The 16,381-nt window shown below is 50.1% G+C and overlaps 1 protein-coding gene across 1 annotated transcript in view; it reads left to right on the forward strand.

Annotated features, from left to right (window-relative positions):
* Nucleotides 1–10,248: 10,248 nt before the first annotated feature.
* Nucleotides 10,249–16,381, forward strand: part of MAL (mal, T cell differentiation protein (MAL blood group)) — a 25,975-nt gene continuing 19,842 nt past the window's right edge. The window contains exons 1-3 of the mRNA XM_077773465.1: nt 10,249–10,353; nt 10,431–10,571; nt 10,717–10,880. Coding sequence (XP_077629591.1) covers nt 10,433–10,571; nt 10,717–10,880 — 303 coding nt within the window. The 5' untranslated portion in view covers nt 10,249–10,353; nt 10,431–10,432. The remainder of the gene's footprint in view (nt 10,354–10,430; nt 10,572–10,716; nt 10,881–16,381) is intronic.

Here is a 16,381-nt window from a genome sequence, read left to right on the forward strand (position 1 = left end):
CCTTATGGGATCCATTTACTCGCTCAACAACTATTTTTAAGGACTTTCTCCACACCAGCATTATTCTGGGCTCAGAGAACAAGGCAGGCATTCCAGAGGGCAAGCATTCATTAAAGAAGGACTTACTGGACAATTTTCTGCTAAAAAAAAGTGCCACGAGACATGATCAAGGAGGCATAATACATGATGTGGGGAGGAAGGGGTGCCTGGGATGGGCGACTTATAGGGAAGGTCTAAGAGATCATGGGACTGAGCCCTCCAAGTGGAGGGAACACAAAGGCCCTGACGTGGGTATGTGCTTCCTCTGTTTGAGGAGTGGAAAGGAAGGGTGGTAAGACCCTGAACTGCCCTAGCAAACAACTGAGACGAGGTTGAGGTGCGCAAGGGCCAGCCGGCCAGCACTTTGGAGGAAAGGCCACCAGAAGGCTGTTAACACAGGTGTGATATGTCCTGACCATGGCCTGAGAAAGTTCCAGACCAGCAAGGAGGCTGCAGAGTGGCCGTGGCAAGAGAAGCCTCGGGTTTGGACCAGAGAGGTGGGGAAGTGGAAAAGGATGACAGATGGGTGAAACCTTCTGGAGAGTTCATGGGCTTTGGTATGAAGCTGATGAGAGAGAAATCAGGCTGCCCGTCCAGTGTCCACAGGCCCAGGGCTCTGGCTTCACTGTCATTTCTGCTTTCTAGGGCTCTATCCTCTCTCCTTTCCCACCATTCTTTTCCTTGTGGTCCCGCCCACCCACTGCCCTGCACAGATTTGCTCGTTCCACTCCTGCTGTTCCAGAACTGGACCCTCTTCTCCCTGCCACCAACCCTGTCCATCAGGCCACGGCTGATGTAAACAACCCAAGTCAGTCTTTTCCTCTACTGGATGTCCTGGCGACAGAACTCAGAACCGGGAGCTAAGAATACAGCTTCTCTTCTGGTCCCAACTTGTGGGATTTTGAGCCAAGGGTTGCTGGTGACCAGCCACCTGGTTTCTTCCTGCTTTCCTGTGCAAGAATTTGGTGACCAGAAAGTAGAAATATGCCCTGATATAAGAGCAAAGCAATCAACAAAAAAAAGCAGTAAAATTGCTTTAAGCCTATAGCAATCAACACAAATGTAGTAGCAGTTAAAACACATGAGAAACTCAGGACAGCACTTGTAATGTGGTGACCTTTTTCAAAACTGTAAAAATAGTAACCACCAGGAGCGCCTGGGTGGCTCAGTTGGTTAAGTATCTGACTTCGGCGCAGGTCATGATCTCACAGTCCATGGGTTCAAGCCCTGCATCGGGCTCTGTGCTGACACCTCAGAGCCTGGAGCCTGCTTTGGATTCTGTGTCTCCCTCTCTCTCTGCCCCTCCCCTGCTTGCTCTCTGTCTCTGTCTCTCAAAATAAAATAAAAACATAAAACTTTTTTTAAAAAATAGTAACCACCAGCATAGTATTCAAATTGGAAAAAAAAGAAGTAGCCCTATCTCTGTAGACCATGTGATCTTATGTATTGAAAACCCTAAAAATTCCACCAAAAACAACGATTAGAACTAAAAAAATGAATTCAGAAAAGTAGCAGGATACTAAAATCAACACACAAATATCAGTTGCATTTCTGTACACGAACAACTAACAATCTGCAAAGGAAATTACAAAAGCAATTCCATTTACAAAAGCGTCAAGAAGAATAAAATGTTTAGGAATTAACTTAACCAAGGAGGTAAAAGTCTTTCACATTGAAAACTATAAACATGGTTGAGGGGCGCCTGGGTGGCTTAGTCGGTTAAGCGTCCGACTTTCGCTTAGGTCATGATCTCGCGGTTCGTGGGTTCGAGCCCCGCGTCGGGCTCTGTGCTGACTGCCAGCTCGGAGCCTGGAGCCTGTTTCAGTCTGTGACTCCCTCTCTCTCTGACCCTCCCCTGCTCACGCTGTCTCTGTCTCTCCTAGAATAAATAAAAAAATTTAAAAAAAAAAAAAAAGAAAACTATAAACATGGTTGAAAGAAATGAAAAAAGACATAAATAAATGGAAACACACCCTATGTCCATAAATTAGAAGACTTGATATTGTTAAAACGTCAGTACTACCCAAAGGATTTATAGATTCCATGCAATTCCTATCAAAATCCCAATGACGTTTTTTACAGATACAGAAACACCTACCCTAAAATTCACGTAGAATCTCAAGGATCCCCAAATAGCCAATCCTCTCTTGAAAAAGAACAAAACTGGAGGACTTCTCACACTCCCTGATTTCAAAGCTTACTACCATACGACAAAGCTACAGTAATCAAAGCAGTGTGACATATAGACCAATGGGGTAGAAATACGAGCCCAGGTTTAAACCCCTGCATTTATGGTCCAATAATATTTTACAAGAATGCCGAGACCATTCAATGGGAAAGGGACAGTCTTTTCAACAAACAGTGCTTGGGAAACTGGATACCCGTGTGCAAAAGAATAAAAATGGACCCTTACCTAACCCTGTACACAAAATTAACTCACAACGATCAAGGATCTAAATGTAAGACATAAAACTCTTAGAAGAAAACATAGGACAAAGCTTCACAACCTTGGGGTCGTCTGGATGGCTCAGTTGGTTGAGCATCTGACTCTTGATTTTGGCTCAGGTCATGATCTCACAGTCATGGGATGGAGCCCTGAGTCAGGGTCTGTGCTAAGCATGGAGCCTACTTAAGATTCTCCGTCTTTCCCTCTGCCCCTCTCCCTGACTCTCTCTTTCTCTCTCTCTCTCTCTCTCTCTCTCTCACACACACACACACTCTCTCTCTCTCTCTAGAAATAATTAAAAAAAATTTTTTTTAATGTTTATTTACTTCTGAGAGAGTAAGAAAGTGCTANGAGTCGGGGTCTGTGCTAAGCGTGGAGCCTACTTAAGATTCTCCGTCTTTCCCCCTGCCCCTCTCCCTGACTCTCTTTCTCTCTCTCTCTCTCTCTCACACACACACACACACTCTCTCTCTCTAGAAATAATTAAAAAAAATTTTTTTTAATGTTTATTTACTTCTGAGAGAGTAAGAAAGTGCTAGTAGGGGAGGGGCAGAGAGAGGGGGAGACATAGAATCCAAAGTAGGCTCCAGGCTCTGAGCTGTCAGCACAGAGCCTGATGCGGGGCTCGAACTCATGAACTGTGCGATCATGACCTGGGCTTAAGTTGGACACTTAACCAACTGAGCCACCCAGGAGCTCCATAAAATTTTTTAAAAAGAGCTCAAAATTAGGCAGCAGTGACACTCACACATTGTCATCCTTTGGTTTCGTTGGTCACCTGCTGACGGAGGGATTGGCTCTCGTGGCCTTCCCATTTTCTGAGTTAGAGGAATTCATGGTTGGTGGCTCCTGCAGGGACTAAAACAGAAGCTTCTACTTGCTGAAAGAAGAAGGAACAGAAACCGCCTCAGGCCAGGGAGGTGACCGCCAGGAAATGAGGCGGTGAGGCAGGTGTGTGAGGTGAGCCAGAATGTTCACTAATGGCATCTGCATCTAAGTAGGGGGAAAAACATCCAAGAGTGAAGGTGTGTGAAAGACACACACAGGTTGGTGATGAATCCAGAGGGATTTTGTGAGCACAGATTAATACCAAATTTCCTGTCTTCAGGTTTATCTCATGACAGACACTGAGAGTACTCGACACACATTATCTCACTTAATCCACACAGAGCTCTGTGAGAGAGGGATCACTCTTGCCTTTTTATAAACAAGGAAACCAAGGCACAGAAATCAAGTAATATGTCTGAAATTGTACAGTGAGGAAATAGCAGAAGAGAGATTTTTTAACCCAAGTCTCAAGTTCACTGTCTAGAATCGGAGGGCTCTCCAAGGTCTCTCATTAAATGTATATTCAACATGGGACCAGAGGGAGGATGACATTTATGATAAAATTAGGGGCACAGCCCTGACCCCGGCTGTGGCCATCTCTGTGGGAGGCAACATGCAGAAGAGAAAGCCAGAGACCAAAGTTCAGGAGGTCGGATGCTGGAATGTTCAGTTTCTTCTTGTGGGAAGGAAACTCCAGGGCAAGAGGGCTGTAAATGACCAGATGACCTGAGGCAGCGCAAGCAAGCCGAGAGCATGGGGTATTCATCAGCCAGGGGTCTCCAGGGCATGCCTCCCGGTCCCTGGCCTCAGGTGTGCAGCCATCTCGGTCCAGCCACACCTCTAGCCTGTCAGAGGTTGAGGCCATTTGAGTGTAGGGAGAAAAACGATGACGATTCTAGAACTGTGGAGCCTTGAGATCCTGCCCTCAGCGAGCTCGCTCTGCACCATGCAGGCGTTCCCAACGTGACAGAGACCTCCACACAGAGACTTCCACATGTCACAGGCTGGAGCTAAGACGTGCTTTCCTTTAATGGGTTTTCCAATTACAAGTTGACTTGCTATATCTATCACGTAAGAAAAAAGTGACTTCTCTCTCCTCCCTCAGCCCCACCTCTCCCTTACCCACTAATTCTGCCCCCAGAAGGAATCACCATGAAAAGTGCAGCTTCTGTCTTTCCAAGTGCTTATTTATCTCTGCATTTACAAATTCATATGTTCTTAAAGAAACAACATGAATTATACTCTATGCATCGTCTGCAATTTCCTCTTTTCACCTCCAAAAGAGACTCTCTTGGCCATCTTCCTATGTCAGCACATGGATGCCTACTCTCTCTTTTCTGGCACCAGCATGGCATCCTACATTGGGAACACAGACCTCGTGTGTCTGGGTGACTTGTCCTATGCTGAGTGGACATCTTGAGACTAGATCATCCTTTCCCACAAAGCTGTCCCCTCTGAGCAACCAATGAGAGGTGAGGGGAGGTGCGGAGAGGATGTTGTGTCTCAGACAAACTGGCAATGCCTGATCCTGGTCTGGCTGACATTTATGGGATTTAGGGGAGAGGATGATGGGGTCTGAACCATTTCCCAAGATGCAATGGCGAGCACTGCACGGTCAAGATTGCTCTCCAAGCCAGCTGGGCTGGTCAGACAAGGGCCCAGCCCCGCTCCCCATGAGCTGTGGTTGCTGCCCACTGTTTCAGTCAGGCTTTTTCCTGCACACCCCCGGCATGCACCTCCCTGGAGCCTCCTCATCTATCATCTGGGTGAGGAAGCAGCGGATCCCCTCTCTGCCTTCTAAGGTCTTGGCTGCTCTGAGTCTTAAATAAAGACCCAGGGCAGCCAAGAGCTAGAAAAACAGGTCTGTTTATCATGATAGGAATCAATTTACCCAAAGGACACACTTTGAGTCAAGGTTGGCAAGTTGAGGAAACCAATGGAACAACAATGGAACCTCGAAGAAGCTGGGAACAAGCAAAAGAGCTCAGTGGAGACTAAGGACTCCCCCACTTTCCAGAAGCCTGCCCGAATGCCAAGTTTTCCCTCTCCCTTTCTTTCTCTCCCCTTCTCCCACCTCTCTCCCTGGCCAGCAAACACTTATTGCTCCTCTCGTGCACCAGGCACTGTGCTAAACACTGGGCACCCAGAGATGAATTTGCAAGTTCCTACTATTCTCCATAAGAATATTCATTCTTCTTTTACACAAGGTTCATATTTTGTCTCCTTGAGGTTTTATGATTTTATTGTATTTTCTGATCTCATGCTAGTCCAGATCTCCAGGGTCCCAAGGCCAACTCTGAGATCTCTGGGTTGGCCCCTAGACCTCTGTTTCTTTTGGCTCTGTTCTGAGGAGTGGGTACTGACCAAGTTCCAAACACTGAAGGTTCAAGGGCACCTGCTGGACTCCCCTCTCTTTGTCCAGAAGAAAACTCACACTGGCCTTGGCTAAGGCCTTCATGGTTTGCAGGTACATTAGCTTCACCCCTACCACTGAGGCTCCCACACCTACCTCCCTTTCCAGCCTGGTTACCTGTGCCCAGGCGCTTGAGCCTTTCACTGGGAAGGTACGTTTGAAGCTGGATAAATAAACAAGTCACTACATGGAAATAGAAGCTTCAGGGGTAAAAGTCCACTTCTTCATGAGTTCTAAGAGATAATATGCAGAGATGAAAACGGTTGCCTTGGTTTAGAAGAAATCAAGGGGCCTGGTACAATGCTCTTCTCTGTGTTTTCTACCTGTAAGTATATTTTTTCCCAACAGAAAACAGAAATGCTAAAGAGAGGTGGCAAGTCAAGGCCCACCGACACGGCCAGTGGGAGCTTAAAGGTTTCCTTCACAGTCTCAAAGGCTGGAGGGCAAGTGGCTGCTCTAGAAGGTGGGGTCCTGGTCGTCCAGGAGGGGACCTGTTCCCATGGGGAGGACTTTGGAGAAAGGCCCAGGGTAAAGTGAGTTTGAGAGTAAAAAGCCTGGGGAACAAGGTTGTTGGGATGTATCTGCCCAATCCTGATATTTACTCAATAACTGCTTCCCCTTCTGAGAAACACACTGTGTGGCAAAGGCTATCTGAGGGGTATTGCAAGCGGAACCTCGAAGGAAAGTGCTAACCTGGGAGCAGGCCAGCCCCAAACCTGCTGAGGCTACATTCCGAGGAGCCACTGGTCCAGCCCTGCTCGGTGCATCTGACATTTACTGATTTATTTCAGGCAACGTGGGCCAGATTCTGGGAGCAAGTCCCTAGGCAGGTTGTGAGCTCTCGTGGAGAAGCCCAGGGTCCAGCCCCACTAAGGGGCAGAGACAATGAGCCCAGTCATTCTCCAGGCTGAAAGGGGGAAATGAGGAAGCTTGATGTGTGCTTTCTACCCTTTGAAAGTTGCCTCTTTTCTCCTATGCCCAGCCCGCCCTTGGCCTTACCAGTTCTGCCCCAAGAGCCCATCTGCTCCCCACAGAGATCAAAGGACTCAGCTGGCCTCAAAGGACTCATCCTTGATGCTCCCTTAGCCTGCCCGCTTCTCCCTCTTATCCGCATGGGCTCTCTCTTCACTCCCTTGTTGTCTTCAGTCCCACCTTCTTCTTCCCGAACTTGCTGCCTGTGCCGATTTCCCTCTGTCTTGGACTCCTGTGGCTGTTCACATTCTACCTCCTGTGCCTACCTCAGTACCTTGGGCTTGTATTATGGATTTCCGTCTTTATACATACCTACAGCCCTCTCAGTGTGCAAAGTAGGGCCCGCTGCTCCTCCAGGAGACAGCCAGGGGCCTGGAACATGCTGTTCCTTTGCAGAGAAGGTTGCTTCCCCTCCGCCTAGGCAACCACTGCTCACTCACGCCTTCACAGGCTCCCTGACCCCCAGGCCGAGCCAGGCTGCACTGGTATGTGCTCTTGGGGCTCCCTGCATTCTCCTTCCAGCCCCAAACTTCCTTTCGCATTTATTATGCAGTGTTTGATCTGTTCCCTGTACCACAGAAGCTTCTAAAAGGCAGAGATCATGGCTATCCTGCTCCCATGCTATCCCTGTTGCCCTGCGCTTGCTGAACTGGTATTAATGGTACGACTGAGGGTAGGGGTCTTTATTCACTTACTGTTACATCTTCAGTGCACCCAGTGCACTGGTGCTTAGAGCAACTGGCCAGCCTGCCGCCTCTCAGCGTTGAGCCTGCAGAGACAGGGAAGGTGCCCAGTACAGGACCAGTCTAGATGCCTATTGACTTTGAATGGAATGAGGTCCCTTTTGGATGGAAGTCACCTAGGGAGCAGGGACTATCTTCCCTCTTTTTTTTTAAATACATGTTTTTAATGTTTATTTATTTTTGAGAAAGAGAGCACCAGAGGGAGAGGGCAGAGAGTGAGGGAGACACAGAATCCAAAGCAGGCTCCAGGCTCCGAGCTGTCAGCACAGAGCCCGACTTGGGGCTTGAACCCATGAACCATGAGATCATGACCTTAACCGAAGTTGGACACTCAACTGACTAAGCCACCCAGGCGCCCCTCTGTCTTCCCACTTTAAAGACATTCCCCCCTCCATCCCTGTGTCCTTGACACCTAGACAAAGCCAGCCCCTGCTTTGTGCTCAGAATCTCAGAGCCTGGCGATGCCTCTCTCAGGTGGTGGGGGACTACCACATCTCCCTGGCACTAGGAAACATGGACGTAGAAAAAGTTGGGAACAAACGAAAAAGATCACAGGCAGTGATTTGTTGCCACTGGAGGCAACAGGGACAGCTCTCTGATGGGCAACCACCATCTCTAGTTTCTAAATGTGTGGATTTTATTTAGTAGGCACGGAGGCAGTGGGGACAGTCTGCCTTTTAGAGTCAGGAGGCCCAGTTGCCTTCCGTGTGGTCTGGACACATTTCCTCTCCACTCTGAGCCTTCATAGTGGGATGACACCTACTGGAAGGGCTCGGTGGGGTTAAATTGAGGTCACATGGGCAAAGTGCTTATGGTGGTGCTGGGCGCTTAGTAGGCCATCAGCAATGATGGCTCTCCTCTGCTCTCCTGGGGCCAAGGCAGCTGTGATGCCATTAATTCATCTGCCCAGAAGCTGTCCTCATTGCTTCATGCCATGGGTGGAAATGTGGGGGTGGTGGGGTGACTATGAAAATAAAATCCCTTGAAATAAGTGCTGGCCCAGGGTAGCTCTCTGAATTCTGACCTTTACCCAGCTTTCCCATCTACAAACCAGGATGATGATTTCCATTCCTGTATACTCAGTCAGGGGAGGAAAAGTCCAGAGCCCTGTCCGACAGGCAGAGACCCCCTCCAGGGACTAGGTGCCCATGCCGTGCTCGAGATGACCTCAGAGACTGGATTTGAGTGGCTGCATGGAGCATGACATTTGGTTGGCAATTGCCCATCTTAAGTATTGTCTTAATCAAGTGCTTGCAGCATTGGAGACAGCATTATTCAGGTTCAAGGCTGAGTTCCACCTCTCACCAGCTGTGTGGCCCTGGGCAACTATTAACCTCTCTGAGCCTCCATATCTCATCAGTGAAAGTCCTCAATAGCAAATCACATTGTTTATTGGCAAGTTCTGTCCCATGAATGTTTCCCTAAAAATGTTCCTGACCTCCTTCCCGATTCCTTCCCCTGGCACACGAGCTGGAAGTAACCTCCTGTGCCCCCAGGCTGGCATAGCAATGGTCACCTTCTACTTTGCAGAAACCCACCATGTTACTATTTTAACAGAAGCCCCAGATCTACCAGGACTGACCCCTGCATTCACACCCACTATGGTGCTAAGAAGACCACAAACATTGCAGTGAGTTATTAGTGACCAGGGTTGTTTTTTCATATCCTGCTGGGAACCAAAGTATGTCCTGGGCGTCTTATAAATAAGAACCACCTAAATCATCTGCAAGTGGCTCGGAGCACCCTCCTAAAGCTCTGCTGTAAAATGAAGACAGACCCATCTCTTCTTACTGATACTCTTTATGTTCAGAGTCATTTAATTTCCTCCTTGGGCGGTCAGCACACACAAGGCTGGGTCCATCCCAGCATGGGTTGGGGCGCTTACCATGGGCTGGGTTCTTGGCTAGACACCAGAGATATGATACATCAGGGAAGGAGGCAGGCAGATAGGGGTTGGGGGTGGTGGACGCCCTGCAAGAGGTAGAGTGTGGTCAGGAAAGTGAACATCAAGCAAAGGACTATGGGTCAGATGAGGTGTTCAGGGAGCAAGGGACAAGCCTTCCATTGACCTTGGCCAGGAGAGGTCCTGGCCCTGGGGACCTGGTAGAGGCCAACGGGCCCTGACACAGTGGCATCCTAGGACTCAAGCCACCAAAGCCAGCAGCCCTGAGGCTCACAGGGGCACAGTGGGATTTTCTCATTTCAATTGCCTGGTCTCTCCCCATAAGTAGTCAGAATGAACAGCTCATGGGCATGGACTTTTGTTTGGAAAATGGGTCCAAGAATTTACTTCTCTCCATAGAAACTGGGAGAAAAAGAGCTGTGTAGAGGGGAAAAACTGAGGGTCCCACTGGAGAGAGAGAGCCCTGTGTCCTGCTACCTGCTGTGGGTGAGGCACTGGGAAGTGTGAGCCAGGGCCATGTCCTGAACTGGCAGAAGATTTGGGGCTTTAGGATTTGTAGAAGAAAACTCAGTATCTAAATTAAAATAAATGGGCAACTACTGGAGTCTGATACCTGTTTAAAAATAAAGGCAAAAAAAAAAAAAAAGAATAAGTAAAATCATAGTCCAGAAACACACACACGCACACAATCCAGGCAGTCAGAGGACATGGTGAGGAGGAGTCCTCCTACACACGGAGCCCCGGATACCCACTCTGAGAGAAGGGAATAAATCTGCTCTAAAAGTGCCCCTTCCCCTGTCCCTTGAATTCCATGCAGACTTGCCCCAGCCCCCCCCCCCCCCCCCCCCCNACGGAAGAAGGCGTGGGTGGCCAGAGCTGGTCTCGGCGCCGCCCTGCAGACCGCCAGCCCGCAGCCGAGGGTAACTGTTCCCACCTTGAGCCGGAACGCGAAGGTCGCGCGTATCAACGCGCCCAGGGGAAAGATGAAGGACACCCAACTTAAGAACAGGTAAAGCAAAGGTGACCCTAGGGGTGTCACGTTGGGGAGTTCGCGGGGCGTAGTTATTGATGGTTATGTTTCTTAAGGGATGGTGATCACGTGCAAAGCGTGCGAAGCGCCTCGCCAAAGCGGCTTTGTCCCGCTCCGGGTGGGAGGCGGCGCCGGAGGTCGGTCGCAGGAGTCAGTCTCCCGTCTCCCGCTCTGCCAGCCCGCAGCGCACTCTCCAGGTGGGTCACGGGCGGCGCCCGCGGCGCGCACCGGGGACCTGGGCGGGGCCGGGGCGGGCGGTGACCAGGGCTCCTCCCTTTTCGGCCCCGGGCTCCCCTACTCTTAACCCGCGCGCGGGGGCGCCCGGGCCACTGGGTTCCGCAGAGCGAGCGAGCGGTCAGTGCGAAGCCGGAGCCGCGCGCGTCCAGACCCGAGGCCGACGCCAGCACACCGGCATGGCCCCCGCAGCGGCGTCGGGTGGCAGTACCCTGCCCAGTGGCTTCGCGGTCTTCACCACCTTCCCCGACCTGCTCTTCATCTTCGAGTTTGTGAGTGGCTGGCGCGCCCCCCCCCGTGCCAGGGAAGGGGCGGGATGGGTGGCGGCTGCACGGGTCCCCGGAGCATCCGGGTAGCGGGGCCACAGTGAGGAAAGTCTCTCTCCTCCCACCCCCACCCCACCCCCCAGTGGCTTGTCCCCCCTCTAGACAAGGGCAATGGGGTAAACAGTCCCCAGGACCTAGGTGGAAAAACCGAATTCCCAGTATGGGTCAGATGTTGGACACAGGCCCCGGATTCACTTGTGGTGCGCAGGTTCCAGAGCTGCGCGCCCAACTCGCTTCACAGGTGCCGCCCCGAGTATGCCTTTACTGGAGAGCGACGTCCTTGTAGAAGTGCCCAGCTTTTCCCAGGGTTAGGATTTCGTTTAAAAAATAAATAAATAAAAAGAAACCCGAGTACGTATTACCAACCGAAGTTTGGAGATTGGGTCGGTGTCGTAGGAGAAGCAGAATCTGGATTATTCTCTTCTGGCCTTTGAAAGTTTCTGGCGAGTGACCGTACTTGCCACCCCTTTGATCGGCGAAATAATCAAACAGGTCGTCGTTTGCTCAGTCGTTCTGCGCTGTGCGGCGGGTGGGGGGAGGGGAGAGGGACTGGCCTGAACGGTCCTGTGCCTGGGCTGACCTTGAGCAGCGGGAACCCCACGACCGCCACCTTAAGCGGGAGCCGCACAGCCTCCGCCGCCGGTGAGAGCGCTTCCTGCTCTAGGTTTCTGGGAAGGTGATCACTACGTGGGGAAGCTTCCCACTGCCCTCTGCCTAAACTCCGCAGGAGCTCCGGACCCTTAACTTGGGAGAGGGTGTGGTGTATTTATTCGGTGGGCGTGGTGCCTTGCAGCCACAGAGACTCCTTCCCTGCACCCCCACCTCCGAAGTGGCCGCCTGGAGAGTTGGTTGAAAAAGAAAACGTCCCAACCNACGGCAAAGGGAGCAGGTTCTGGTCTCCATGGAGATTGTGGAGGAAAGGACGAAGGGGGCTGAGGTTCCCTGGGGCACGGTATCGCTGAAGCTGTGTGAGTTGAGTTGAGTCAAAACCTGGATGTATCCAGAATGACTTCAAAACCTGGAGCTAGCCAGAATCAAGGAAGTGGCATCTAGAAGGAAGTCTGGACACCACTAAGCCCAGTCCTACCACTTATGGATAGGGACACCCAGGCCCAGAGGGGACGGACTTGCATCCACTGGAGCCTTCTTTTCCCAAATGGCTCATCTGAGTGCGTCTACCAGCAGTTAGCCTGTGCCTGCCTAGCGCTGGATTTCTGGAAAGAGCATATAGACCTGTGGCTTGGGAATAAGTACTGGGTGGTTCCTTCAGAGGCTACTCTTTACAAAGGCAGACGTTTCATAACCAAAAGAGATGAGGGCTGATGCTGAGGTGTGATGGGGCAAGAGAGATATGTAAGCAACAAAACGTCTTCCTAGTGTCTCTTAAATTGCCCTAATGAGTGGCTTATTCTGCCTTTGTAGCTCTTTGAGGAGCCTTAAAACAAGAGTCAGGGAAGAATGTGTTAGTTGAGCTCCAGGCAGAAGACTCTGGTGCACCTTCCTCCTCTTGCCCTGGGCAGGTGATGGTGGGGGGTGCTGGCCTCACAGAGAGAATAAGCCTCCCAGTGCTCTCCTCTTGGTATCACAAATTAGGGGAAGGAAGGCTCCTGAGGGTAGGAGCCGCCCAGCCAGGCGGGGCGATCTGCCGGGTGGACAGGAGGGTACTCCCCACCCCGCCGCCCAAACCCACCAAGTGAAAGTGGAAAGCTGGGTGTGGGAAATCTCAGAACCATGGATTCGTGGAAACTTACTCCTCCTGGGGCGGTTTTGGGACTTGACATAGTAGGGGCTTCTAGAAGAAATAATTCTCTCCTGCTTGGAACTTTCCTCTCAGCTGTCTGAGAAGTGATTTTTTTCCTCGTTAACCTCAACCCTGCTCCCCCACCTCCCTCCCTTCCCCCCAACTTCCTGAGAGACCTAGGGTGCCTCAGTTGTCTCTCTGACCCTCTTTCCAAAAAGACACACAACCCAGTTAGAAAATGTGCAACAAACTGGAGTAGCCATTTCTCCAGAGAAGCTGTACAAATGGCCAATGAGCACATGGAAAGATGCTCAGCATCATTAATCATTAGGAAAATGAGCTAAAAAACACAATGAGGTACAATTTCATGTGAAATTATGGTGATTATTCCTTTAAAAAAAAATAGAAAATATCAAGTGCTGGCCCGGATGTGAGGCAATTAGAACCCTCATACATTCCTGCTGGAAATGTAACGTGGTTCATCTGCTTCTGGAAAACAGTTTGGTAGCTCCTGAGGAAAAAAAATTACCATTTGACCCAGCAATTCTGTGCCTAGGTTTTTAACCAAGATGATTAAAAGCAGCGACCTGAACAGGTACATGTACACACATGTTCTTAGCAGCACTGTTTACGATAACCAACAGGTGGAAATAGCCCCAGTGCCATGGCTGGAGAGACAAATTGTGATATATGCATACAGTAGAATATTATTCAACCATAGAAAGGAACGAAGTAATGATACATACTACAAAAGTGATAAATTTTCACACTATGCTAAGAAGTCAGACACAAAAGGTCACATATTGTATGATTCCATTTATATAAAATATCCAGAAGAGGTAAATCCACAGAGACAGAGCACAAGCTGGTGGTTTTCCAGGGACTGAGATGAGAGGGATAGGGTACAGGGTTTCCTTTTGTGGTGGTGAAAATGTTTTGCAGTTAGAGGTGGTGATTGCGTAACAGGAGTATATTAAATGCCACTGAGCTGGTCAATTTAAAATGGGTAATTTTGGGGCGCCTGGGTGGCTCAGTCGGTTGGGCGTCTGACTTTGGCTCAGGTCATGATTTCAAGGCTCATGGGTTTGAGCCCCGTGTCTGTGCTGACAGCTCAGAGCCTGGAGACTGCCTCAAATTCTGTGTCTCCCTCTCTCTCTGCCCCTCCCCTGCTCATGCTCTGTCTTCTGCCTCTCTCTGTCCCAAAAACAATAAATTAATTAAAAGCACATATATTAAAATGGTTGATTTTGTGTTATGTAGGCTTACATTTTTTAAAAAACAAAAGCGAAGAAATATATCACAGGAAAGGCACCCGCATAATTATCACTCCACTTTGTCAAATCTTAATAGTTGGCCTTATTTACTTTTAGTATTAGGGAAGTAAAGCTTTTCAGATGCCATCAAGCCCACCTGAAGGTCCACTATTATGTTCTCTTCCCTCCACCCTCAGGACAATCCCTAGGCTGAATGTGGTGTTCATTACTCCAGAGCAGGGTTTATTTAGACCTTTACTGAATACCTACCTAACATGGGTGAACTATGCATGGCATTATTTTATGTTTTCACTTTATGAAAATAGTAACACACACATATTACCTATTCCATTGCAACATACTTTTCATACAAATTTGTTTTGAAGCTTACCCAGGTTGACACTGTGTCTTGCTGTTCTTGGACATTTTGGCTATTTTCAACGTGTTGCTTTCTGCTGTTGCGTTGCCAAGAACATTCTTGTACGTGCCTCTTTAGTTACATGTTTAGGGATTTCTTCCCAGAATACAGAGGGAGGATTTGACCTCCTGGTTCATAGGGAATGCACATCTTTGTTTTCCCAGATGTTACTGCATCTGTGTCCAAAGGGGAAACTCTGGTTGACATAGCCCAGAAGCAAAGTTACCCGGAAGCTGATGAAGCATAATTAGGTTCCGGCCCCTTCCCAGACCCTGCCTTATTCCATATTCTTTAATAAAGAAGGTCCCCAAATTGTACAAGTTTTGAGCTAAACCTGGACCCTTCCAGCCTCTGCCAGCAGTGTAGGCAAGTGCCCATTGTTCCTCAGCCGTGCTACACTTGACAGCATCAGAATTTGTCATTTTCTGCAAACCCACCCAGTGGGTGTAAAATGCTTGGGAATGCATAAAATCTGTAGTCCAATGAGCTGATGACTCAGAGTTCACACTCCCATGCCTGACCTCCCAATAGCCTGGGAGTTACAGATGCCAGCGTCCAAAGCGAACTGGGTGGAGCTCCACCCCCTCCCAAAGCGAGGAAACTGCCCACAGGCGGGTGGCTTGGAGGAGGCGTAGGTGAGGTGTATGGCAACCTTACCCTGGCCCAGCACACCTATCCCAGACCTCTGAATGCTGCAGGCTCGTCACAGGAAGTGGAAGGCAGGCCCGGCCAGGTGCCATGACCCTGTCTGTCCCAGCACCAAGCACCTTCAGAGCCACACACGTCATAGTGCTGGTATACACAGCGGGGACACTGGTGCACCCCACATGGGCAGGCTCGGGGTGGGATGACCCCTCTCCCAACAAGTCACGCCAGGGCTTTGCTTCTGGCCTGCTCCCCTGTCCTCACCCAAGGAGGATTTTTTCCTTTGGGGACCGCAGTCTCTGTTTCCTCTTCCTCCTCTTCCCTTCTAAGCCAGGGGCTCCGTGACACTTGGCCCACCATTCACGGAACAAAGGTTAACAAAGGATGCTTTTCGCCTCAGCCCTGGCCAGGGCCAGAGGAAACTTCTCTTACGAAGTGCCAGGAGAGATAACAGCCCCCCCCCCCTTTCAGAACTTTTGAAGGAAATGCCAGAAAACATCAGCTCAGCTCCCTCCTCCCCAGCCTATAAGAAGGAAAGCTGCTGACAGAATGGCAGGGACTGAAGAGAGACTTGGGGAGCTCAGAGAAGTAGGGTTGACTACTGAGAGCCACCGCTCCTGGGGTGCACTTTGTGGGCTGGAGGTGGAGTGGGGGGCGTGGGGGCACGTGGATTGGGCTTGCGGTTACGATTCTTCCAGTGAGCTGGACACAGCAGCTACTAAAATGCGGCTGTTTCTCTCACCCAAAGTGAACGGGGACTTTTATTATTGGAGAGTGACTGGACAAGTCCGGAAACCTGCCCTAGATTTTCACCTGCCTGGGGACCAGCGGCCAGGATTGGGTGGTGCGGGTGGGGTGGGGATAGGATGGCAAAGCAGTTTTCTGGTGGGTGGTCCACCTTCTGGTTACATTGAGAAGACAGCATGAGAACTCACAGGAGATAAGAGATGTGGAATCACAGAAACCTAATTTGTTGGGGCTGGGAGGTTACGGAGGCTGGGCCAACCGGGTTGTGGGGGAGGGCGGGGGGTGTGCAGCTTACCTAGGTAACTCGGTCTCCCGGGTGGCACTTTTTGTAGTGACAACAAGTCACATCCAGGTTTCTGTGTTCACCCAAACACCCACGATGAAGTTTTGCCCGCAGCAGAAAGGATCATGAAAGGGCAGCCTTGTCCATCTGGCAACCCTGGGCAAGGCCTGGTTCCCTTCTTCCCTTTACTCATTCCCTGGGGGAGAGAAGGGGCAGCTCACAGATCCTGAAGGATCTGAGTCACTAGGTCGAGGCTGGGCCCAAGGATCTGCATTTGATAAGCTATTGACTCAGCAAGGTTTTGAGTGCCTGTTGATAGGCCCCTCTAAAGGGAGGGGAAGAATTATAGGTAGAGGTCTC

Source organism: Crocuta crocuta, unplaced genomic scaffold, assembly GCF_008692635.1.
Source record: "Crocuta crocuta isolate KB4526 unplaced genomic scaffold, BGI_CrCroc_1.0 scaffold67, whole genome shotgun sequence".
NCBI classification, from domain to species: Eukaryota; Metazoa; Chordata; class Mammalia; order Carnivora; family Hyaenidae; genus Crocuta; species Crocuta crocuta.